General features: G+C 37.1%; 1 protein-coding gene across 1 annotated transcript; it reads right to left on the reverse strand.

The window, feature by feature from the left end:
- plcxd3 (phosphatidylinositol-specific phospholipase C, X domain containing 3) lies at window positions 1-27,905 on the reverse strand. The gene is made up of 3 exons (XM_051118177.1): window positions 27,565-27,905; window positions 7,623-8,331; window positions 1-1,489 (listed from the first exon to the last, which is right to left on the reverse strand). Exons 1-3 carry the CDS (start codon window positions 27,665-27,667, stop codon window positions 1,333-1,335), a joined length of 969 nt encoding a protein of 322 aa, XP_050974134.1. The 5' UTR covers window positions 27,668-27,905; the 3' UTR covers window positions 1-1,332.
- Window positions 27,906-27,995: the final 90 nt, after the last annotated feature.

Genomic DNA, 27,995 nt, shown 5'->3' on the forward strand with positions numbered 1-27,995 from the left:
TGGTATATATGGAGTATTTACATTTATTGTACACCAGATTTGTCAGAAATGTTAGATTAGGACATATACCCATAGAAAGTTTACGTACAATTCATCGACCTGGACAACTACATGCAATTTTATACTGTACAAAGGCATGATTAATGCATTCACACAAGTCCATGCTCCAGGTTGGCCATGGGATTGTCACATTAATGAACATGATTTCAACACTTCAATGAACAAACAATGCTGCAAACTTTCTGAGTTGGTTTTCTAGTGCCACATTACTGTAAAAGGGAGATTGTTGGGGAGATTGTTTCATAATGTCATATACTGAACAAATTCAATTACCTGGCATCGGGGTGAATAAAACATTAGCATGGCCATTTACCCAATTAGTCTGGCTAATTAGAAAATGGTGTTATAATAAGTCTGTTCACACCCATTAGGTGAGTCTCTTGTGTGTTTGTTTATGTTTACAGTTGAATGCAAATTGTGCATTATTAAGCGATGAATTGTGTGTGGGGGTTTTCTGCAACTTCAGTGGCCACTCTTTAACAGTCCACAGTCACAGCAGTGCAAATGCAATAAATATTTATGTTGTTCACGGATATATAAAAGAATCTGTCAGGATAAAGTAAAGGACGACTACAAAAATGTAGATACACAGCCTTACTTATTAGTGTCGATAACGGCAGAAAGGCAAAAATGCTGTTACATACGATTGCAGTTTTTGGTTGTGAATACAAACATCTAATAGTTCACTTCTTCAACATTTTAAGACCAGAATGAGGCCCCCGAAGGGAACCTCAACTCTTGACGAATGTTCGGGCATGACAAATAGTGAGCAAAGTTACAATTCAACAGGTTTACAAGTATTTACAACTCGACAATCATACAAGTTACTATGACCACTAGAAATAAACCTACTATAGATTCAGCATCACATTCACTGTACAAACGATATTTATTCCCATGAAATGAGTTAATGTTACTGTTACTTTGATCAGAAGCAGAATTTGGGGAACTTATCAAGGTTTCGAGCATGTGGATCAGTAACTAGTAGTCCAACAGATCGGAAGCAAAGAAACACGGGAAAAGGCCAGTCACCTTTTTTGCCCAGAAAGAAATTAAATCACCATCTGCCCCCATTTATCCTCAGACCAAACCTGATATTTTTCCACCTGACCGTGTCTGGTCTGTACTATCATAGTTTTCATTAGCCCTAAAAATGTCACGAACAGAGCCTCTATGATCCAAAAAATAAATAAAAATCAGTAAAATAAAAATACGGCAAAGAGAGAGGGAGCACGTAATTGATACCACAAGCCATGTGGGAAATTTGGAGGTTCAGGTGGCGTTCTCTTCCTCATCATCCAGGTAGTAGTTGAGGGTGATAACAGCGCTGATAAATTCCCCCAGCTCCACAAAATCGGCCGTGATGATGTTTACTCCGCTTTCCCCAGGTCGCTGTGAGCGGATCCACTGCATCATGCCAGGAAGAGCCCTGAGAAAACACATATATACAGTGCGTTTCAATCTATGGGGATTTGTTCTCAAACCGAACAGAAGCAAACTAAATAGCTCAGTTTCAAAATATAGTGAGCTGCCTTGCTGTCTGCTGCCTACATAGACAGCTACTTTTTAAAGCATCAACTAAAATATAACTTTATAAGTGACCAATTTGGAATGTAAGCTGCAAAACTGTATGCCATATAAATAGCGCTCCTCAAGCAAAATACACAACAGTTGCAAATGATTTGTTTTTCATTTTGCATCATGATGCAATACTAGAGATGCACAGATTACAATTTTCTTGGCCAATTCAGATTTTTTTTTTTGTGAGTATGACCTGCCGACTCTGATTTTCTGTCTAAGAACTATAATTGACAGCATATACAAGCAAAAATCTATACTTTTTTTCCAGTGCAAAACATTTATTTACATAATAAAAACTGATTATACATTACAAATCCCCCAATCTGGACTACAGATATTCTCTATAAATGCATTTAGACTGCAAAATTTCAAATGCATAAATAATTTAATAAGATTAATGTTTTAAATATTTTTAAACATACAAATAAGAAATGTTGGAGAAAAAAACGATGATACTTTTAAATATGAAGCCAAACCACCAGTAGGTGGAGGCAAATGACAAGGCAAATTGTCGTTTTAATGAGTCATTCATTAAACCGATTCGTTCAAATGGCAGATTCATTCAAAAAAGAGGCAAATGTCTGTTTTTATGAACGGGTCGTTGAATCATTGACTCACTTGATTCGTTCAAAAACATGAATTAATTCAGTAAGGAAACACTACTGTGTTGCTCGTAGACACGCAGCAGTTCTGCTGGAGCTTTGATTGGAACTATTTTCATCAACAAACTTGAGCAAAAACAGTCAATATTGTGTCTAAAATTTAAGTCAGTTAATTTTAACCTCTTGTTAAAATCTTGATTTTATTGTATAAAATCAGAATCACATTGCAATCGTGTTGAAATTCGGGGAAACGTGCAACGTTGCTTACCTAAATCATATAAACATATATATATATATATATATATTTTTTTTTTTTTAAACTGGAGTATGGATCTGTATCTTTCTGTGAGTGCTGTTGCATTCATTTGTTCTGATTTCTCTCTCACACAGGGTTGCCAGGTTTTCACAACAAAACCAACCCAACTGCTGCTCAAAACTAGCCCGAAACTAGTCCAATCGCGTTTTGAGAGGGGTCCCCAACTAAAAATCACATTCCGTGGGGTAAAATACACGTTTTTTGGTACGGTTCTCCTGGTAAAATTTGCATTCAAGGGGATAAATATCACGTTATTCGGGTCGCTTCAACCCACGGACATGAAAAACAACCTGCAACAATAGTGTTAAAGTAACCAAATTTCGCGGGAAAACTGCGGACTTGGCAACACCGCTCTCACATACTCACTCAAGCTGTGCCAGCCTCATTTGACACAACATAATTATGTCATCAGCTGACGTTAAGTGTGATGTCAAAACGGACCAGCTAGCAATCAGCAGACCAGTCCGGGCCGATCATGCGGAAAACCAGCTAATTCCAGTCCCTGGCTGGTTGATCGTTGCATCTCTATGCAATATTGTATTAAGAAAATGCATATACATTTTAATAAAATAATCTTCAATTCATTTTAAATTACATTTATTAGATATTTAACTACAAATTTAAATGTATTTTTTTTTAAGTAAAATAATTCTTCAGTTACTAAATTATTCTCACTGATACTTTTCAGAATTTATTGAATTATGTGCATCATAATAATAAACATTTCTCTTGTATCATCTGACATCTCTCAGTGCATTCTGGGACTATATTCACCCTGAACGATACATGCAATGTTGTCTTAAAATGTGGTCAGAATAAGGTATCTTATATGGAAGCACATTTTCGTCACATAAGAAAAAAAATCCTGCTTTGCAAAATATTAATTATAACACAAGTGATAATTATGACATACAAAGTCAAAGTTAGTTACCAAGTCATAAGTCAAAATTAGGACATAAAAATATGACATAAAAAGTCAAAATGATGAAATTAAACATACACAAAATGACAATTATGACAAGAAGTAAATCTTTTATCATAAATTAACATATTGTAAAATTATCATTCATTTGTCATTATCATGACATTTTGTCTAATAGTTTCAACTTTTGTTGTAAGTTTATATTTTTGTCAAATCAAAACAATCAAGCTTTGCCAAATCATGATAATAACATATGTCATATTTCTAACATAAAAAAATTGAAGTATGAGATCCTAAGTCATAATTATGAGATAAAGTCAAAATTAGGACATAATTAAGAAATAAAAGTTGAAATTATAAGTCAAAATCATGAAATTAAATATTAATAAAAAGATTTTATTACCATTTTTTTTTTCCAGTTTTTTTTTTTCATGCTTTTATGTCATAATTGCTTTGACCTTTTTATGTCATAATTATGATTTGTAGACTACAGAGCACAGTGCATGACATGCAGGAGGAAAAAGTAAATTATGAGCATGATTTACTAATTTACGTTTTTTGGTCGGTTTAAGTAAATCGTGTGTGGTAATAATTTGTGCCCTAGTTTTAAGTTAATTGTGCACACAGAATAATAATTAATTCTACTTCCTATCCGCATATACCTTTTCAAAAGGTACACTTTTGTACCTATTAGGTTCTAATATGTACACTTTAAGCACTAATATGTACTTTTAAGGTACCAAGATGGACTCTTAGGGTACTCTTTAAGCTACTGAAAAGGTGCCACCCCAGTGACAACTTTTGTACCTTTATTTCTTTATTTCTGCATGAACCGATGTAGATGCCTCTCACTTAAAGTGATTCCATGCAATGCTGCAAGGCTTTTGAGAATGTCTCTTTAACTCATTCCTAACTTTCTCAGCATTCCATAACATAACATAACAGCAACAGGTTTATGAGAATGAGGACAGCAAATACAACAAATTATTATTTTGTGCGCATTATTTAGTTAAAATGAGGGAAAAAAATAAGTGCAAAAATTATAAGTTCTTAGTCTTTGTAGGAAGCATAATGAAACTGTTTATTAGGATACTGTCTAGACAGGCAGCTCACTAGATTTTGGAACAAATCTAATGTGCTTTGTTTGCTGGGTCTGTCTATAAATGGTCTGCAGGTGGTGATGCACCTGAAGTGGGGTCACATCAGCAGACACAGACTCATTCCTGTGAGGGCTATGACTCAGGAGTTATCTCATGCTCTGCTGCTCACTCTCAGATGATGCAAGGGCTAGAAGGCTTTATCAGCTAATAAGACGCCATGCTTGTCAGATTGCAGTGTGCTGGCAGAGGCCGTATCATTTTACTCTCTGTGCCCCACCTCTCCCCTCATCTATAATTAATTTGCCATCAGCACAGTTGATGCAAAGAAAAACGACACATTCGACCAAACTATCACATTGGCTTCGCCTGGATAAAATGAACTTAAACGTATGCATTTTCCTTAGAAAATTGAGATTTGATGTTTAAGATGTTGCTACATGCGGAGATGAGACTTCTGAATGAGTCTTCCTGTAAGCAGGGTGACTAACGCCAGTGTCAGCTCTGCCCTTTAGCTAATGTTCCAGTTACACTAAGCAGAAATAATGTGCTGCTCCTCACCAAATACCCAGGGGGAATCAGCTATGTATGTGGATAGCATAAAGGTGGTAGGTACAGTTCAGATATGGGTCCACTCAAATACCTTGACCATGATGCTCAGTTCTGTAAACAGAATCTAACAAATTCTTCTGCCGACTATACACTACTGTTCAATAGTTTATATTCAGCAAGGACACAATAAATTGACAAAAATGAGTAAATAAGTGTATAATGTAATAAAATAAAATGTCAGGCACTCTTCTTAAAATGACCAGTTGGTGGCGCTTAAAAACGCTTTGGTGGCACAGCATTTTTCAGCTGATTTGGAATATCCACAGCGAAAAAGTATTACTAGTATCTAATTTTTAGGAATTTTACTAAATATAAATAAGCAGAAACCAGTAATATTGACTTATCTATTGTTGTCAGCAGTCGTTGTGCAAGTAGAATAGTTGGTCGGTATTTGTCCCACCCGTCCTCTGTTTTTGGCTGGGTACATAATGACAGTGACGAACGCTGTGTTTTACAGTTATCAACTCAGCTACAAAAAGTAAAAAAAGGGCAAGGGCTTGTTATGGCAATGCGTCAAAATTCAGTGTCATCACTTTGCCAAAAGGAACACGTTGAGGAACGTTTTACTTGCCATTTACACGTGGTAGGGAGCAGGTGTACATTTCTTTTGTACCAACTAATATTTTGAAAATACGTTCAAAAATACGAACATTTTCATGAATTCAAAAGTTTACGTTAGAACGACTTTACAAATGATTTACAGAAAAATTAATTCTGCTTGGGTTTCATGAATGAGGCCCATTCTTTTTTTCTCAGTACTGCATATTTAAAGGGTTTGTGAATTGACAAATCAAATTTTCCTTGTTTTTTTGACATGTAAGTGGTCATTGTACTATAAAAACATCCTGTAAGTTTCAGAACTGAAAACTTACATGTTAGTCTAAAAACAACTGATACTGAAGCCAGTCTGCCAAAACAACAGGTTGTGAAATGTGCCATTTTATGATGTAATAGTGTGGTTAAACTCCGCCTCCACAGAAGAAAATCAACGCCTGCATCTACATCACTGCCTGTTTAGCCCCGCCCACTGATTTGTCTATGCAGTGTAAATAAAGAAAGAAGCAAACACACTTAATTTTTTCACTTAATTTTACCATAGACTCAATTACAAGGCACAATTTGACGCGGGATTTTCAGAAAGATTAAAAGTAAAAGACGACGCTGTGCTGACTATACTGGATCCAACAGTAATGTTGCACCACACCAATGTGAGTAACTGTTTTTATTACATGATCACTATTGCTTTGTTATTACAAATCGTTTGATAAGTACTGAGTACTCATGCATACTTGACCTAAATCACAGCAGCGCCCATCGATGAAGGATGTACACTTTTAAAGATAAAGGTTCTCTATTGGCATCAATGGTTCCATAAAGAACCTTGAACATCCATGGAATGTTTCAAATCCGGAAAGGTTCTTTAGATTTTTAAAATGTTCTTCAGAATGGTTCTTCTAAGAACTGTTCACTGAAAGGTTCTTTGGGGAACCAAAAATGGTTCTTCTATTGCATTACTGCAAAAACACCCCTTTAGAGCCTTTATTTTTAAGAGTGTAGGCTGTCAAACATGCACAACTGTAGGCCAATCACAGCAGTGGATGTTTACTTATTACTATTCAAACAGAGTGTTCTAATGAGGGAGGTCAAAACAGGACAGAAAATAGCCTATTACTTCTAAATTATGATGTTTTTGATGTAAAATTTTTATAACATTTTAAGTGGCACTGAGAGAACAGTGCAAAATAAAAAACAAAGGCTGTTTATGACCCCTTTAACACAAATTTATGTACTGCATCTGTCATAAGACTATGAAGACTCATTTAAACGTCTGGGTTAAAACATCTTTTGCAGGATTTGTTTTACAAATCTTTACTTTTCAAATATTTTTTCTTCAGAAATACTAAAAGAATCATTCCTTTAAGAAACCAGAATCACTGAGAGGAATCAAATTATTAAATCTCTTTACAATTCCAATGCCTAGCTATTATGGCTGTGCTTAGCTGCATGCCCAGTGGCACACTATATATCATGCCTGCTGACAGGCGAGAAAAAATAACAGAAGATCATCCTTTGACAGCCGCGGAGGCCAATGTATTCCATGCGGGAAGCAGAAAGACCCCCTCTCAGACATTTGAATGAGCAGGATATTGGTGCACTCTCGAATTAATGCACTGAATATGTCGTTCTGTCATCCAGAGCCATTTTAAAATGCTTTCTGCCAAGAGTTTCATGTTTCTAACCAAGCCTGACAAATCCTGATCAGCGAAGCCCAAGAGACTCTGACCAACGACTAATAACTGTAATGAGATTAAACTGGGACTGTAAAAAAAATTCTGCCTGGCGCTGATTTGAAGATAACAGAGAGTGAGATCTAATGAGTCAACATGTTCTTCAATGCCAAGCATTTCTCACAACAATGTACAATAGCTTACCTCTCTGTGATGGTCTCCCTCAGACCACTGGTGACACCCTTCATGACGGTGCTGGCTTTGGGAGTGAGAACCACTTGGGACACAAAAAAGGTGCCCTTACGTCTCCGATCCTTTACTGAGGCTTGAAGGAACTGAATGAGCTTCTCAGGATCTGTGGTATTGGCCCAAGGAGAGGGCATCATCTGACCAGGCCACAGGAAAGGAACCTCCAGTGCCATGGGATTGTGATAGAAGACCAGCACCTGATACTCCTTCTCCCAGAGGTACTTCAGGCTTACCTCTTGAGCGAACACTACCGGACAGAGTCGGTCCCCGAAGATGGTGCGCAGCATCTGGACCAGCTTCTCGTGATGCAGGTTCTGTACGCCGTAGAAGTGGTTGAAGTCCAGGAACACGACCTCGCGAGCATGGGAGGCCAGGAAGGTGCTGATCTGCTCCAGGCCTTCGCGTACGGTGGCGCTGAACAGGCCGTGTGCAAAGTAGAGCTCGTTGTCGGGGTCTCTGGGTTTGGTGGATATGCGGAGGTCAAAGAAGCGGATGCCCGCCTCCAGCTGGCTGGTGAAGTTCATGGTCTGTGTCGCCAACCACTTCCTCATCAGCTTCTTGGCCACTGTGCCAAACACTGAGACAAAGTTCTGCACAGTCTCAGGCTGCTCTGGCCCAACTGGTGAGGCTTCGTCGATGTAAAAACTAAAGGAGTCGTGGGAACCTGGATGAGAAGATTTGTGAGTTAGTGATATTCATTAAGAGAGAACTAAAAAATAATGACAAGTGATTTAACAAATGCAATTTTCTGGCTCATATAAAACATTCCAAAGGGAACTAAACAATTATCTCATGTATAATACGAAAATAACAAGTCTGTGGAATTACAAAGACAAAATTCATTTTGCTATAGAAAAAAGGCCACATAAAAATATAATATAATATAATATAATATAATATAATCACTACCATTAAAACGTTGAAATAATATAACTCTATTATTCAGCAAGGATGCATTAAATTAATCAAAGATGACAGTAAAGACATTTATAATGTTACAAAAGATACCATTTCAAATAAATGCTGTTCTTCTGAATAGAGATGCACGATATTGGATTTTTGCCAATATCCGATATGCCGATATTTTTTCATCTCATCTGGCCGATACTGATACCGATACCGATATATATATCATTTTGTTTGGAAAGTTAATTTTTTTTAATAACTTATTTGTTAGGATTAAATAAATAGTAATGAGTGGTTTACATTCAATCCCTTCTATTTCATCAGTAGGCTAGCATTATTTATGATCTGAATTTTGTGAATTAAATTAACTTTTGCTATGTTTTAAGCCGAACTTCGGATGCTTTCACTTTCGAATTCCCAATCTGAATACAACATTTTAAAATGAAAACAAAAAGAAAAGTAGAACTAAACTGGGTGACTGTGGGGGTGTTTTGCGGGACATGAACAGGACATAATCCATTGCCACAACTTTTTAATTCGTTCCCACGATTTATTAATTTATCAATTTGTAAAATGAGGGAACGAATTAATATGTAGTATTAACGAATTGTTAATTTATTCCCACAAAATATTTTATTTCCCACCCGCAATTTATCACAGTAAGAGATACGAAAACATGGATTAAAAGTGAATGACAAGAAAACAAACCTAAGAAATTAAAGGGTGAGACGGTGAGGATTTGGGAAAATAAAAATATTATTAAGTTATGTCGCAATTCGTGACCAACTGGCAAAACAGTACACTTTTTTTGCACAAGAATACCAACATGTTTACCTTCTCTGGTTTAACAAGCGGTCTTTTACCCTACTCGAAAACCAAATCCTCCGTCCGCCAGCGTTTCCAGAATAGTCGCATAATTTTTGCCGTCACCACCTCGCTCGTGCTGACACTACAAATACAAACCAGGCTCTACATCCGAAGCGCTCACAACGAAAACTACTCTTCGCGTGAGCACTGAAATCCTGAATATGCCACGGCTTTGTAACTCTGTAACTACCTCTGTATGGAGCAGAGGCTTCAGCACTGCAGATCAGGCACTCGCACAAATGCGACCACGTCAAATTTTAACTTGCACATTTAAAAAAAAAAAAAAAAAAATCCTAAATGTGACAGTTTTGATTAGTCTAGAGCCCTGCAATACAAAGGCATTCAACATGGAAAGAAAGTAATAGAAATGTAGTCACTAAGTCATGTTTAATTATAATTTCTAATAATTTTATACCGTGCACTGCGCTTTGACAGGGCTGCGGGACACGAACAGGACATAATTATTTCCTACAACTTGTTATTTCGTTCCTACGATTTATTAATTTATTAATTTGTAAAATAAGGGAATGAATTAAAAAGTCGTATTAACGAATTCTTAATTTATTGCCACGAAATTGTTTATTTCCCACCCGCAGTTTACCACCATAAAAGATACCACAACATGGATTAAAAGTAAATGACAAGAAAATAAACCTGCGAAATTAAAGGGTGAGATGGTGATGATCTGTGAAAAGACACTATAAATATTATTAAGTTTGTGGCAATTCGTGACCAACCGAGAAAACAGGACACACAGCCGCTTATTTAAATGTATGGGCTCGAACGGCATGAATCCAAAAGCATGGTCGCTACTAACATTTGCCTGCTAACCAATTATTTAACTTACAAAGAATGCTTTGTACCTCACTTGTGTCATAATATTCACGAAAAATGTTTCATATGAGCAACAGTGTGTTTTGCCGTTGCACCGCCGGAGAAAGAGAATTCACTGACCGCGCGTAGTAATTACTTTTTATTTTAAATGCAGATCATGTCATGTGCAAACATAGCCATTGGGTTTCAAAATACAACAAAGAGCACCATAAAACCATTTAAATGTGCATTTAGCGATCTAGTGACTGGATATGAAACAGGCAACAGTAAATGATCCCAAATGGAACAAAGGCGCGCTTTCTCCTACAGCAACTGCTGCCACTGCACGTGCTATTGCTACGCATCATTCTGTATGTGTATTCTCAGTTTAAATGCAGCGATCCAAAACAGTGAATCTACTCCTCATTCAGTCAAAACTTTGCTTCAAGAATGAGCCACACTGCTGACATGATCTAATCCCTAGCAAACCCTTAGCACATGTGAGTTAACATATTCATCTTATCGGCAAGACATATCGGCATAATTTTTCCTATCGGGCCGATGCCGATATTTACATTTGAAGTCATTATCGGCCGATTCCGATATCAGTCCGATAATATCATGCATCCCTACTTCTGAACTTTCTATTTATCAAAGAATCCTGAAAAAAAAGTGTATCATGGTTTTACACACTGAAAAAATGTTTCTTAAGCAGCAATTCAGCATATTAAAATGATTTCTGAAGGATCACTTGAATCTGAAGGCTGAATTCAGCTTTGCATCACAGGAATAAATGACATTTTAAAATATAGTAAAATAGACAACAGTCATTTTATATTGACAAATATTTCACAATATTACTGGTTGTACTGTATTTTTGATTTTGTAGTAAGGCCTTTTGTGACCACAAAACAACAACAAAAAAAAACTTACTGAACCCAAACATTTGATAAATGCATTGGTTGTGTACAGTGTATTTAATAATACAGAATTATTTTGTGTTGCGATAAAGTAATTTAGTTCAAGTTCACATTGAACTATATTTTGACTAAATATATTTAAATGAAAACTATAAATGGTTCATTTAGAAGAGTTCATTTTTAAAACAGATAACTCTGTTTTTAACTATTTTCAAAAATCATGTTTTTTCATTGTGCATTTCAATTAATTTGAACTACAAATACAGCTAATTAACACAATAAAACAATAAAAACATGACAACATATAAAACACACGATTTTTGAAATTTCTAAAAAATGGAGTCAAATCAGCTCTTCATTTGTACCTTGCAAAAGAGTGGAAAATTTCTGAGTTTCCAAAAATTCCTGAAATTTTTCAAGTTTCCAAAAATCCTGGAATGTTCCACCTTTTTGCAACTCAAAACTGATATTTAATTTATGTAGTAAAAAAAACAGATCATATAGGAAAAAACTGGGTAACACTTTACAATAAGGTTCATTAGTTAACATTAGTTAAGTACATTATTTAACATAAATTTAAGAATAAACAATGCTTCTACAGCATTTATTAATTCATTATTGAAATGACAAGTTGTGTTTGTTAACATTAATTAATGCACAGTGAGCTAACATAAACAAACAATAAATTGTGAATAAAAGTGAACAGTGATAAATATATTGTTCATTGTTCGTTCATGTTAGTTAATACATTAACTAATGTTAACAAATGACACCTTATTGTGTTATCAAAAACTGTTGAGAGAAGCTTTTCGTATACAGAATGTTCTGTCTGGCAATGCATGTCCTGAAAATATTCAGTTTTGTTTCCTTGGTGGTAAAGTTATAGAACAGCCTTGCTTTATGATCTTGTGAACTTCACAGACATGCACAAGACTATGAGTGCACATGAAATGTGCCATTTGGGACAGCGCCATCTGCTCTAAAAAGGATGAGAACAATGATTTTTAGGTGACTTGCTTTGAAAAAAGACTCAAATCTTATACTGCCTGACAATCTGCAGTACTTTTGTACAGCAGGAACCTAAGAATACATATAATGGCTGTTGTAGCGGTTAAATGGAATAATGGAATAATGCAATAGCCAACACTTGCATCCAGACTGCAGCAGGAGGAAAAGCGTTGCCAGGGCCTACAGGATAATAACATAGAGTTCACAAGCACGCTTTCAATGTAAATACAGAGCAAAGCCAGGTGCTATGTTTGATCTCCAAAAATCAAAACAACTATTTAAATAGATGCATTGCTAATGTAATTAAATGAAAGCATTAAGCAGTCTATAACCGGTGCGTGTGAGAGAGACGCTCCGAATATTATTTTAGATGAATAAACAATGCAGCTCTGCATCTGAAGGCAGCACTGTAGCCATCAACATTCACCATGGGAAAGGGCCATTAGGCAAACAGCTGTCTGCTAGGCAAAGACATCTCAGCAATCACCACAACAACAAAACCAGTCGAATGATGGAAGCATTAGATGCTGCTTTTAACAAGCCAAGAAAAGAAAGAAAGAAAGAAAGAAAGAAAGAAAAACAATTACAACCCTCAGAGAGTTGCTACTGTTTTCCCAGTGTAATGACAATCTGTCTCTATTATGACAGTAACATGTGTCATACATCTAACAAATGTTCATCAGCCTGGAAATACACAGATTTTGTTGCTGTTACCTCCTGTGTCAAATTTAGATTAATGAGTAACAGTATATGTCTCATTTCCCTCCTTGACATATAGGTAATGCCTTCTGGTACCTGGAAACGGAGAAAAGCCTCCACTAACACAATTTCCATGTACGTCTCATTGAATCAGAGACCGTGAAAGGAGGTAAGATGTGAGCGTAACTGTAGATCAGTTTTTATGAAAATTCCCAGCACTATATATTACTATTTTAACACATTTTCTCACGTATTCTTATTCTCTTTTATTGCATTAAAAAAAATTAATTAATAGCAACTTGTCTCTAAGGTGTTGTGCAAAACTTAAAGGAAACAAGATTACTATAGTTACTAGGGCTGGGTAAAAAATATTGATATTTACAGAACCAATCAATCACGGAGAGCGTTCTCTCCCTTCAGACAGTGCATTCAAACAGGGCTACGTTTCCCAAAGGAATCATAAGAAAGCATTGATGCTTTTGGGAATGGCAGCCCAGAACAATGCTTATCAGAGGACAGAAAAAAAAAACATATGTTTGAGTTATTTCACAATAAACCAATTGAAAATGTAGCCTACATAATTTGTGCATAATTGCATTTATTTAATTTAAAGTTCATTGATCATGTTCTATTTTGTACTGATGTAAATATACATCATACACTTTCAGAATAAAAAGGCTGCATTTTATGTGTGCAACAGCCTGTCAATGGCAGCCCCTTATGAAACTATGAAAGTATTTTCAACTACACTGTAAAAAAACAATTTGTTGAGTCAACTTAAAATAATTTGTTACCTGGCTGCCTTAAACTTTTAAGTTCAGTTCAGTTTATTCACACAGCTTGAAATGTTAAATTATACTAAGTGACAATTAGTCACTTAAAATTATACTAAGTACAATTTTTTACAGTGTATAGGTTTTGTAGTAAAAAAGAAATATATATATAAATGTTTAAATACATTTCAAATATAAGTTAAGGGGGTATCATTACACATTTTACTCTTAGTATTTTAATAAATACAATAATTTAAAAGTTAAGTTTATAAGTATTGTATCGGTATCTGTATCGATGATACTGACCTTAAAAGTATCTGTATAATATCGAAAAACAAAATAAGTGATATCGCCCATCCGTAATGTACTGTACCTGATATAAATCCAACATAATCAATATCGAATCAGAAAGCGAATCGCAAGCTTGTAAATCAGCATCGAACTGAATCATGAAATTTGTGTTAAAACCCAGCCCTAACAGTTAAAATGAATTATGTATTATGCTTAACAGAAAAAAACAAGGTGAAATTCAACAGGCCTGAACAACTTTGGCTCCATGAGGACCCAGTGCATTTATTTGACATTCTAATAGCTTCTTGTTATGAGATCCCTGCTTTGAGATACACTGAGCTGATATTAGGAACTTGGTTTGAAGAAAATTATTTCTGGGAAAATGGACCATTTAACAAAATGAAAGCAACCGACTGGGCTCATGTTTCACCTCTGAACCTCTGAGAGGAGGCACATTAGAGTGGATTAAAGACTCATTTTTGTTTTTGAAACATGCAATCCAGAGATGATTATTGAAACAATGCATTTTGTTGTGCAGAGAAGTCACAGACCTGCCTACAGTAAAACAAAGAAAAAGCTAATATTATCACACAAACAGAAAATAAATAAATTAAAATCAGAATTAATAATAATAATAACAAAACACCTGTTCATAGCATCGCTGAACAAAACCTAGATGAGAAAGTGCTGCAGTGTTTTCAGTGTTTTTATGTTCATGCGCTTATGGCGAATGAAGGCCAGCATGAATTATTTTCCAATATGATCTTTCAAAATCTCCCTGGGTTACCTGTCCAACATCACATAACGCAGCTCAGATACATGCTGGTCATACTAGAAACAAACCAGCAACACATACAGCAGATTCTATTCATGGGTTTACTGTGAAGCCTTAGGCTGCTGTGTGATGATGTAACTTATCACGAAAGATTGACATGTCACTGACAACCACAGGGGACGGCCTCTCAGTTCAGCAAGAAAAAAAGTAATCATTACAGAAAAAAAGTGACTCTTTTCCCCATGGTGACTGTGCAATTTCATGTCTGGTCACTTAATCTTTTCCATTTATCTTGTTTATTGAGACATGGCAGGCTAAAAATCCTCTCTTTTGGGTCTAAAGTGCAGGATTAATGGGTGAATAATTGGATGGATGGACAGATTTAAAGATGAATCAGACGAGAGCAAACGGTGCCTTCGAGGTTTGAATCCATTACGATTTTTCATGCCTCTAGTGCAACTTTAGTAATTGAAATCATTTTGTACTGTATGTGCGTATGTAGCCGTGCGTGTGATCTGTCAGAAAATAAATAAATAATTCCTACACTTCACTGCAGGAATCATTTTGGTAGGCATTTTTGACACCAAAGCATTGCAATGCTCTACTATGAAGAAAAATGAGTGATAGGAGAAGAGAAAAATGGGTAATTAAAATAATTTTCAGAGAACAATTATCTGCAACAAAGATGTGTTTCGAGTTGGATGATTTTTTTGGTCTCCAACTGAGCATGTACAACCAGTCCAAGTGTTTAGCCAATATCTGGCCATGGATGCCAGTCATGGAGAGGAAAAAAGACTTGGCATAGCAGATGAGTTTCTGATGGCACTCTCCTGATGCCTCAAGGTCAAATGTCTAGACCGGACAAGAGCACCTCTAACATGCCACTGCAGTTAGATTACGAAGCCTCTGTGAAGCTCATCAACAAAAAGCTCTGGTTAGTGGCGTAATCCCATTTATTCTTCATTAGTGAATAGGTGGGATTACATACGCTACCATGTATGAAAAATAGGGCAAGATAACCCCAGTTGTGGCCTGCAAACATCTTTACAGCTCATACAACAAAAAATTATGTTTTCAATGTTTTATTTGAAGCAAGATATTTTTAAATGTATTGATTATTTATAAATAATATATACATTGCAATAAAAAACAATTGCAATATTTTTGTAATAGAAATTTTGGTTAAATTTCAAAAAAAGTGTTAATAAAAAAAGTGTTAATAACACTTAACAATAAAGTGTCATTTGTTAACATTAGTTAATGTATTAACTAACATGAACAGAATGAACGACAGTATTTATTAATCTTTGTTAATGTTAGTTAATAAAAATATAGTCATTCATTGTTTGTTCATGTTAATTCACAGCGCATTAATTTTAACAAACACAACTTCTTTACTTGCATTAGTAAATGTTAAAATTAACTAATATTAACTAAGATTAATAAATGCTGTAGAAGTATTGTTCATTCTTAGCTCATGTAAACTAATATAGTTAACTAATGTTAACTAATGAACCTTATTGTAAAGTGTTACTGAAATTTTTATTTGCAATAGCAATACAATACGCAGATAGTAGAAATCCATAAAATAGGGTGACCAGATGTCCCATTTTTCCTGGGACAGTCTCGTATTTCATTTTTATTTATTGTCCCAACTTGTTAAGAAAAAAAAATCATGTTTTGTTCTGTATTTCAAAATTTCTTTCGGTATATTACATTCATGCATTTGGTCTTAAAGGGACAGCAGCCTAATTTAATACCTGTCTGTTTCATTAATGTTAATCAAAAAACAAAAGATGTTTAATAAATGTATACATGTTAAATCTTTTGGTTTGTAATTAAATAACTTTATACAGAACATCCGGAAAGTTTTCACAACGCTTCACTTTTTCCACATTTTGTTGTTACAGCCTTGTTCCAAAATGGATTAAATTCATTATTTTCCTCAAAATTCTACAAACAATACCCCATAATGACAACATGAGAGAAGTTTGTTTGAAATCTTTTTTTTTTTTTGAAAAAGGAAAAAAAATAAATAAATCACATGTATATAAGTACTCACAGCCTTTGCCATGACACTTAAAATTGAGCTCAGGTGCATCCTGTTTCCACTGATCATCCTTGAGATGTTTCTACAACTTGATTGGAGTCCACCTATGGTAAATTCAGTTGATTGGGCATGATTTGGAAAGGCACACACCTGTCTATAAGGTCCTACAGTTAACAGTGTGACTTTTCCTGAGCAACGAATCTGACAACGCACTTAAGTATTCCTTTTACTTTCCCTCTATACACTCTCTTTTTGTCCTCTTCTTCCACCTCTATCATGTGTTTCCAATACATTCCGGTTGTCTCTACACAATGCTCTAACATCTAACATGCACACAGACGGCAACGCATTATTACTACTCTGCGCCCTATCGCCACTTCTTCCACTGAACCTTCCTCTTTTATTGTTGGTCTCTGGAATTGCCAGTCAGCTGTCAACAAAGCAAACTTCATTTAGTTTTTTTCCTTACAATCTAGACTTAGTATTTTGGGCTTGACTGAGACCTGGATTCGTCCAGAAGACTCAGCAACCCCTGCTGCTCTGTCTAATAACTTTTCTTTCAGACTGGGAGGGGTGGGGGTACTGGAATACTCATTTCTAACAACTGGAAATACTCGACCCACTCTCTGCTATGCAATTATAACTCTCATGCGATTACTGTAACAGCTCCTATTAAACTCCACGTTGTGGTAATTTACCGCCCTCCTGGTCAACTGGGCACCTTCTTAGAAAAGCTGGATGGGCTGCTGTCCTCATTTCAGGAGGATGGCAGTCCACTTCTACTCTTTGGCGACTTTAATATTCATCTGGACAAGCCTTATGCTGCAGACTTTCATTCACTCCTAGCTTCATTCGATTTCAAATGCCTTGTCACTACAAGCACGCACAAATCAGGCAATCAACTTGACCTAATTTACACAATTGCAATTGTATTACAGACAACAGTTAGGTTAAACCCCTACACATCTCCAACCATTTCTTCATTAGATGTAACCTACATCTTGCTACCTGTGTGCCTCCAGCCCCTCTACTTGTTACTTTTAGATGAAATCTACGCTCCCTTTCCCTCCTCTCTTCCCTCTGCAAGCAACCCATTTCTCATCTCTGGATGTTAATACAGCTACTGACACCTTATGCTCTACTTTAACTTCTTGCCTAGACAATGTATGTTCTCTCTCTTCCATGCCAGCACGGGCCACCCCTTCTAACCCCTGGTTATCCGATGTTCTTTGTGAACATCGGTTCATACTCAGGGTAGCACAGAGAAAATGGTGCAAATCTAAAGATCCATTTGCTATCAGCCTTCTCTGCTCAGGTTCATACTGCCAAATCTTCATACTTCCACAACAAGATCACCAATGCTCCAGACACACGTAACCTTTTCAAAACATTCAATTCTCTCTCTCTTTAACTAGGTATCATTATTTCTCTCACAGAACTGCAAATTGGATGATAACCAGTCAGGTTTCAGGAGTGGCCATTCAACTGAGACTGCGCTACTGTCAGTCACTGAAGCCTTGCGGATTGCGAATGTTGATTCTAGATCATCAGTACTTATTTTGCTGGATCTATCTGCTGCTTTTGACACTGTGAATCATCAGATCCTCCTGTCCACCCTCTCATCACTGGGCATCACAGGGATTCCACTTAGCTAGTTTGAATCCTATCTCACTGGTAAGTCTTCCAGGGTGGCCTAGGGAGGGGAGGTATCCAAAGCACATCATCTGGTCACTGGGGTTCCTCAGGGATCAGTTCTTGGACCCCTCCTCTTCTCCATATACACTACATCACTGGGACCCATCATACAGGCACATGGCTTCTCTTACCATTGCTATGCTGATGACACACAGCTCTATCTTTCATTTCAACCAGATGATCCAACGGTAGCTACACGGATCTGAGGCTGCCTGGCGGACATCACGGCTTGAATGAAAGAACATCACCTGCAGCTCAACCTAACAAAGACTGAGCTCTTGTTTTCCCTGCCACTCTGATTCTATAGCATGACTTCACCATCCAGTTAGGTTCATTTACATTCATTTAGGTTCATCAACAATTACCCCATCAAGAAATCTTGGTGTAATCTTTGATGACCAGCTGACTTTCAAAGAGCATATAGCTACAACTGCTCGATCTTGCAGGTTTGCATTGCACAACATCAGAAAGATCAGGCCCTTTCTAACGGAGCATGCTGCACAACTTCTTGTCCAGGCCCTGGTCATTTCTAGGCTGTACTACTGCAATGCTCTTTTAGCCGGTCTTCCTTCATGCATAATCAAACCTCTACATATGATTCAGAATGCAGCAGCACGACTTCAACGTGATGTCACACCTCTCTTTATCATCCTGCACCGGCTGTCGGTTGTCAAATTCAAGACACTGATGCTAGCATATAGAACAGCCACAGGCTCAGCACCCATCACAGAGAGGCACAAAATCACTTTCCAGAACATTCTCTTTCACTGTTCCTGGCTGGTGGAATGATCTTCCTACCCCTATCCGGAATGCCGACTCCCTGAAAACTATCAAGCGATTGCTGAAAACTCATCGATACTATTCTTATACCTTCACGAAAACTTTCGATACTATTTTTAAAAAAAAACCTTTTGTTCTACTCTTTTCCTATTCTTCCCTTTCTAGCTTGTACTTATCTAAACAATGCCTGTTATGTGGTATTATGAGCACTTCCTATGTCGTCTTGCCTCTTTAGGATAAATCGCTTGATGTATTCCCCACTTGTAAGTCGCTTTGGATAAAAGAGTCTGCTAAATGAATAAATGTAAATGTAAATAAATGTAAATGAATAAATGTATTGAGGCACAGATCTGGGGAAGGATACAGAAAAAATTCTGCAGCATTCAAAGTCCCAATGAGCACAGTGGCCTCCATCATCCATAAATGGGAGAAGTTTGGAACCACCAGGAATCTTCCTATAGCGGGCTGCAATCGGGGAGGTGACAAAGAACCCGACTGTCACTCTAAAAGAGCCCAGCTTTCTCTGTGGAGAGAGGAGAACCTTCCAGAAGAGCAACCATCTCTGCAGCACTCCACCAATCAGGCCTGTATGGAGTTTGCCAAAAGGCACCTGAAGGACTCAGACCATGAGAAATAAAATTCTGATGAACTCCTTGGCCTGAATGCCAAGCGTCATGTCTGGAGGAAACCAGGCACCGCTCATCACCTGGCCAATACCATCCCTACAGTGAAGCATGGTGGTGGCAGCATCATACTGTGGGGATGTTTTTCCACAGCAGGAACTGGGAGACTAGTCAGGATCGAGGGAAAGATGAGTGCAGCAATGTACACACACATCCTTAATTGAAAACCTACTCCAGAGCGCTCTGGACCTCAGACTGGGGTGACAGTTCATCTTTCAATAGGACAATGACCCTAAGCACACAGCCAAGATGACAAAGGAGTGACTACAGGATAACTCTGTGAATGTCCTTGAGCGGCCCAGCCAGAGCCCAGACATGAACCCGACTGAACATCTCTGGAGAGATCTGAAAATGGCTGTGCACCGATGCTCCACATCCAACCTGATGGAGCTTGGAGCTTGAGAGGTCCTGCAAAGAAGAATGGGAGAAACTGCCCAAAATAGGTGTAGCATCATACTCAAAAAGACTTCATTAGGCTGTAATTGGTGCCAAAGGTGCTTCAATAAAGTACTGAGCAAAGGCTGTGAATACTTATGTACATGTGATTTATTATTATTTTTTTTTAATTTGAAAAGATTTCAAACAAACTTCTTTCACATTGTCATTATGGGGTAATGTTTGTAGAATTTTGAGAAAAATAATACATTTAATCCATTTTGGAATAAGTGTAGCGCTGTGAGTACTTTCCAGATGCACTGTTTATATGAATATCATATAGATATCATGAAATAAAATTTCTCATATTGTGGTCAAATTTACAAACCCTTGCCTACCTGTCTCGTATTCCACCATGAGAAATCTGGTCACCCTACCATAAAAGCTTAATCACAAAATTTTTTCAGAGAAAATGATGGAATATGAAAACATTACAAAACATTACTGACTTTACTGAATTTTTAACCTACTCTTACTGATGCTCTTACTATGAGGTTGTTATTCAATGGTATATGCTTTTGTCAAAGCCATCATAAATTAATACATTTATTCAGTAAGTGTACATATCAAAGTGACAATAAATATGTGACCCTGGATCTCAAAACCAGTCATAAGTAGCACTGGGTATATTTGTAACAATAGCCAAAAATACATTGTATGGGTCAAAATCTTTTATGCCAAAATCATTAGGATATTAAGTAAAGATCATGTTTCATGAAGATATTTTGTAAATTTCCTTCTGTAAAAATATCAAAACGTAATTTTTGATTAGTAATATGCATTGCTAAGAACTTAATATTAATAACTTAATAACTTTATAACTTTAAAGGCGATTTTCTCAGTATTTTGATTTTTTGGCACCCTCAGATTTCAGATTTTCAAACAGTCGTATCTTGGCCAGATATTGTCCTAACAAACCATAGCTTTCAGCTTTCAGATGACATATAAATCTCGATTTTAAAAAACTGACCCTTATGACTGGTTTTGTGGTCCAGGGTCATATATTTACTTGTTACAAAAGATTTATTTTCTAATTAAAAGCTGCTCTTTCGAATTACAATTTTTAAAAAGAATCCTGAAAAAAAAGTATTATGGTTTACACACAAATTTAAGCAGCACAACTGTGCTGTGATATCCAATCAGCATATTAAAATAATATCCGATGGATCATGTGACACTGAAGAGTAACGATACTGAAAACTCAGCTTTGCTATCACAGGAATAAATTACATTTAATTATTCATTTATTTTAAACAAGCACGTCAAAATCATACAGCTTTTGAACAGTAGCAAAATGTTGCTTTTAATCATCAAAATTGGCTATGTTTAATACAAAGCAGAAAATAAAATATTTACATTTGTATGGCATAAATACATGTTCAAGATCAAAACATGCAATGCTCAAAACACAGATTTTTCTGTTTCTACAGCGTCTGTCTTTGGCTGCCACTCAAAAGCTGATTACATGCTAAATATGATTAAGGGGCAGAGACACATTCCCTTATGAGAGCCGTAGCATGAATATCAATTATGGCTCTCCATAAAACCTAATGAGACCAGGTTCCATGTCTGTCTTTGAACTGCAACACCCTGCGTACTTTCAAGGCACAGGTGGCTGATAAAGCAACAGTGTCCTGCTTATTCTGTGGGCATGTCACATCAGCCCAGGCGCCCTCAGCACTGACACAATTCCTCTGCCCAGGTCCTGCCGCCTGTGCAGGTGACAATGGCAACAGTAACGGGGTGACGACCTCATCAAGCCAGCCATCCAGCAGAGCTCAGAGGTGTATAAGAGCCACACAAAAGCCCGCCTCTGCAAAAAAAAGCATTTCACTAAGATGCTTAGCAGAGGCACGCAGGTTTATTATGTACATAAACACTGTTCAATGTCCACAACAAAGGGATAAATGCATCCCTCTGTGACAAAAATCCCTACTGACACATACAATATGCGGGCAGAACGTACTGTAGAATATCTATTCAGTTCAGTAATGGTACGCTTTATGTCTGCCCCCCCCCCCCCCCGGGGACTTGTTTGCCAATAGGAGAATGATTCATGTTTTTGCAAATGTGTATGTGGAGGACGACTAGCCGACCTCCAAAATACTGCCAATACCGACGCTGCAAGTAAACAATGTTAAGTTGCAACAGGAGGATCAGTCAAATCTTTAATCTTAGAGAGAGGTTTGGGAGACTACAATGATTTCTTGAGCCTCTTAATTTGGAACGACTATAAAAAGAGTTCCGATAGAGGAAATAAAAGACACACTAGATTCTCTTAGCGCAAGCATTGACCTTCACGCCGCAGGAGGTGGCAGAGCCAGTTTTTGAGTGGCAGTGCTTAAAAATATCAGGCTGTAGAATCTGTCCACATACTGACTTTGATGACGTTTGAAGCAGATGGCTTTCGTAAATGATTGTATAGGAAGAAATTACTAATATGATGTATTTCCAAGGAAATGTAGAGTCGGATTTGATTAGATTGTGAAAAGTGCAGCATAGGCTCATTGGAAATAGATGCCTCTGTATACATCTCTGAAAAACATGAGAAAACATACCTAATATATGTATGAATCACTGCAGTTTCCAGTTAAAATGAACACTAGAGGCAGTAAAACTCCAACTACTTTCATTCCTTTTTACACAAAGTATGATTTGCAGATACAGAGTTTTGATTAATAAAGCCTAACTGTCACACAATTACTTGCAGAATATTATGACTTCAAAACAATTTTAACATCCTGCGCAATTTGAAGATTGATACATTTAAATGTTGTCATCACATATACAGCATCATACGTATGAGTTTTCTAACTCAGTTGGTTTGCTTGGTAGCTCACACAATACAGCATTGCACTTGAGTGATGAAGAGCTCCGGTACGAACCCTGTGAAACTACAGTTCGACAAAACAGCTCAAATCTGCATAAGCGAGTTAAAATAGCATGGTAGAATCAACAGATGCATTTTTATATCACTTTTGCGTTTGTTAGCACTATCGGGTAGGTTCAGGGTCAGGTTTGGTCTAGGGGATATTTCCAACACGACAGAGCATTAACCTTTAGCGACACTACCCAGATATTTGAATTCTGGACAGCCGCAATACGTACCTCAAACAGCTAATAAAAATGTAGCAATATGTACATGTATCAACGTAATAAAAACATTCCATGGTCATGTATTGAAAGTGTGTTTTAGTGCCGCTCTCAGGACATTTCACTTTGAAACTGCCGTGAAACGTGCAGAAAGATACGCAATTACCGTGAATTACCGTGATGCAGAAATGTATACAGAAGCATGTATTTTCATGGGCCTGTGTTGGAAAAGTGAATGTTACCAGAATGGAGGCAGACCAACAGTGAGTTTGGTAGGTGGAACGCTATAGAGTGCATTAGGGGCAGTTCACATATCGCGTCTTTTGCACGCTCAAGTTCGTTATTTCAAATGTAGGCGTGCAGCAGCTGCGCTCATAATGGAAGCGTCACGGTTTTTCGCAGTATTTCCAGGCGTGTCCGCACCGCACAGCATCAAGATAAAAACATTTCAACTTTTCAGAATTTCTGTGGGAAAGAAATTTATGTGACAAGAACCAACCAATTAGCTTCATGCTTTCCCCCTAACAAAACTGAAAAGCTCAGCCAAGGTGGAGAAACAGCTGATCGCAGCTGTACAGGGATTGCCATTTTTAAATAAATTTAGTAGCAGAGCTACAGCAAGCGTAACGGCTAAAGCTAACACTTCCGGTCTGGCAGTACGTGGGAAAGGAGACCAGAGGCCGTTTTCTTTGAATGGATGTCAATGAAAGAGAGGCTTCACTACGCTGAATAAACAGCTTTTTAGAGGAAAAGCTTATCCTTTAATGAATCGACAGCCTATCTGCTAATCTTCAACATGTTTTATACTAAACAATATTTTTTGATTTAACTATTTTTAGAGTTTAGCATGAAAAAAAAATGCAGTTTTATGAGAGAAGTCACTGACTTTTTGCGACTAGTGGGATTCAGCTTACGGTACTTCTCATTTATTCCTATGGTAATCGTAAACGGTGACTGAGTGTCACACAACTCTGACTGAAATTCAATGAGGTCAAGGCTGTAAGTAAGCGTCAAGTCTCTGTAAAGTGTCTGAAAATTTCAACAGAGGATGGCTTGCAATTTTTTGTCGTCTGAACGCCGGCTCCTGCGTCAGCAGCACCACATGCATGCCTCGTGGTACTCTTATGAGCGTGCATCAAAGACATTGAGAAGAAACTGTTGAATAGTCATTATTTTTGTTTTCTTTGCACATAAAAAGTATTCACGTAGCTTCATATAATTAAGGTTGAACCAGTGATGTCACATGGACTATTTTAATGATGTCCTTACTACTCTTCTGGGCCTTGAACGTGTCAGTTGCGTTGCGCTTTATGCAGGGTCAGAAAGCTTTTGGATTTCATCAAAAATATCTTAATTTGTGTTCCAAAGATGAACAAAAGTCTTATGGGTTTGGAACGACATGAGGGTGAATAATTAATGACAACATTTTTATTTTTGGGTGCACTATCCCTTTAACAAAGACTTTTTTTAAATCTCCAGGAGAATGCACTAGAATAACACCAGCATAACCAGGAACATGCATTAAGAAAGTATGATTCTGGTTTCATGGTGTCTTTAATATAGACTTATGAAGTAAAACAAAGTGCATTATGCAAGTTTCAGAAAAACAAAAATATTCTTTTTCTGGAGAATCATGCAAAACCTCCAGCAGTCTGACAATATGACAGCATGAAAGCAAAAGTGCCTCAGGCTGAAATAAAGCACTACTGAAATATGCATGAGACAAAGGCGAAAGATCAATGATTATGTTTTTGGAATTGATCCTGAGGAGCTAAAATGACCATTGCTTTCTCTAATTATATCTGTGTACAGCTAAACTGAAAAACATACTCTATTACCAAAATCGTAAGCAAAATCAAGCTTGACAAACATGGGATGGATGCACAAAAGCTTTCAGTGTTGTAGATGATAAATACATTTCTACAATTATTGGGTGGATGGATAGACAGACAGATAGCTACTTTTTCATACAGTGTCAGTTGTGTACAAACCCCTGGGTAGGGTGCTTCCATTTTGATGGATTTTTCTCCCTTGTCTCTAAGAGTTAATCTTAACCATGCATTGTAAGACCAACTTAAAAGCTCAGAGATTTGCAAAATATCTGTGTGGGAGTGGTACGTGCCCAGAATTCTTACTGAAGACTTAATTCGTTTAGAGCTTTTTGATAAACAGCTGCTACACTACAACTTTTCATCACCCACCCACAGCCTCGCTGACAACACCGTTTTACAAAAGTTTTACAGAAGAGTGATGATAGCAGTGGGTCAAGTTGTCCTTAAGTAGGCTACTGCTTCTATACTATTGCTGAAATGATAAATCCAGCACAGACTAGTATCAGTGGCATAAGGTGATCTTCTCCTCTGCAGCTGTCTATGCAAATGATTCAGTTTAGTTTGCATTTACACAGCATGTTGAAGAGCACTTACTGTATAGTACGATCAAGAAATCAGAATCTATAAGTGACGATTAGCAAGATGATTCTGAGGTTGCAGGCCAGTTCGCTGTGCATGCCACAGGGTCAAAATCAGCAAACAGACGTTAATCAGGGGTTTTAATCAGAGCTGTCCGGGCTGATTGCTCCAGAATTTGGTGCGGTTCAACTACCCATACTCAACTATAAAAAACACAAAATCTCTTACCTTCAGAAACATTCAGAACTATGCAGGCTGCAAAAAGCCTTTTAAAAGAACAAAAATATTTTTACTATAAAAAATAACTGCTTTCTTTTTGAACAAATTTTAAAATGTAATTTATTCCTGTGATAAAATCAGAATTTTTAGCATCATTACTCCAGTCTTCGGTGTCACATGATCCTTCAGGAATCATTCTAATATGCTGATTTGCTGTTCAAGAAACGTTTCTTCTTCTTTTTATTATTATTACCAATATTTAAAATAGATTTTTTTTTTTTTTTTTTTTTTTTTTTTTTTTTTTTTTGGAGAAAGAAATTATAGAAATGATTACTTTTACCTTTTATTTTGCGAGGATGCTTCAAATTCATCAGAGTAAATTTTCAGATTTTTTTTTATTTTGTGGCAAACTATTCCTTTAAACGGATTCCTACAAGCAATGAGAGCTCAATCACTCATTACATTTGCCTCAACAGAAAATACTGACGTACTTTCAACAAGTGATGAATCATTATTGGTTGTACACCATAAACATGGGCAACGCCTGTATGCAAAAACAGTCTTGCACTTGATTCCACCCTTTGATAGCACATCAGGACCATGTCAACAATCACAGTTCCTATAATGATGACATACATGCCATCTATGTCGCATCTAAGCCACTATTTGCACAACTGGAGCAAATTATAGAGAGTACTGCCTGTGATTTTTGGGTATGATGAAGAGAACTGGCATTGAATAAGGTGTTTTATATTATAAAAAATATAGGTTCATAAAGTGGGTTTTCGCAGCATACTGGGTTCCTCAAATAGTTCTTGAGAGTTCCTGTGAAGAACACTTTGCAGTGGAAAGGTTTCATATGTTTAATAAAGAGCCAGTCTATGGTGTTTTTTATTTATTATAGAAATTATTGCTTGTTAATAAGGCGTTTAGGGTTTTTGAGAGCATTCCCTGTGATTGAGCTGTTGGATAAGGTTAAAAAAGTGACAAAGCAATTATTTTTTACTTCACTGCTTAACTACAATGTAGGTCCATATATAATCTCTGTATTATTTCGTAATACTGTATCTGGTCAAGACTGTGGCACACGTGTAATATGTCACTTAATCCATCGCAGAGACGGATTTCGAGCCCCGAGCAACAAGTGTCCTATTTAATTTCTGTCACACGTCTTAACATTATTATAAACTCGCTAGATTGGAGGAATATTAATGTCGACAACCTATTAGTCACACAATAGCTTATGTCATAAGCAGAACCCTTTTTATCTACGTTTGACCTCTCAGTGCGATGTGCGTTTGGAGGAGTTGATTAAAATAAACTTTTTTTGAAACGGTCAGTTAAGTCATTTAAGAACCTGACCCCAAGCAGCATATTTCACTTAACGTTATATATATATGTATAACCAGCAGCAATATTCTCACTATCCCCAGTTAGTATTCCTCCCATACGCGCGTTAAATGGCAAAATAAGGCTTACCCGGTATGGCGAGGTTGGTCAGAGGAATACCGTGTAAGGTGTCTGGTAAACTTGACATCCAGTCCGCATAACGGAGTTCGCTCTTCCCCTGAGACGAAGCCATGCCGTTGGTTCTGTGGTGCTCGGTGTCCGCGCTTCGCTCTGAGTGCTCTAGTATTCCGCGTCCGCGCTCGCGTGAGTTCACAGCGCGAGCATCACCACACCCCCGAGACGGCGCGCGCCGCTCCTACATCACAATTTCCCCAGCCTTCTGGATTTGAAGAGCGTCTTTACACACATATATAAACTCGTTGCATGTAAGATGTCTGAATTATTCCCTCCCATGTGTCTGCTGGGTGTGGGCGCAATTTGACAGACTTCGGTGCGGATTTAATTAATTCATTTGATGAACAATTACTGTTTGTGCTGAGAAACAGGGCGGACGTATCTGG

The sequence above is a fragment of the Labeo rohita genome, chromosome 8 (genome assembly GCF_022985175.1).
Source record: "Labeo rohita strain BAU-BD-2019 chromosome 8, IGBB_LRoh.1.0, whole genome shotgun sequence".
Lineage (NCBI taxonomy): Eukaryota > Metazoa > Chordata > Actinopteri > Cypriniformes > Cyprinidae > Labeo > Labeo rohita.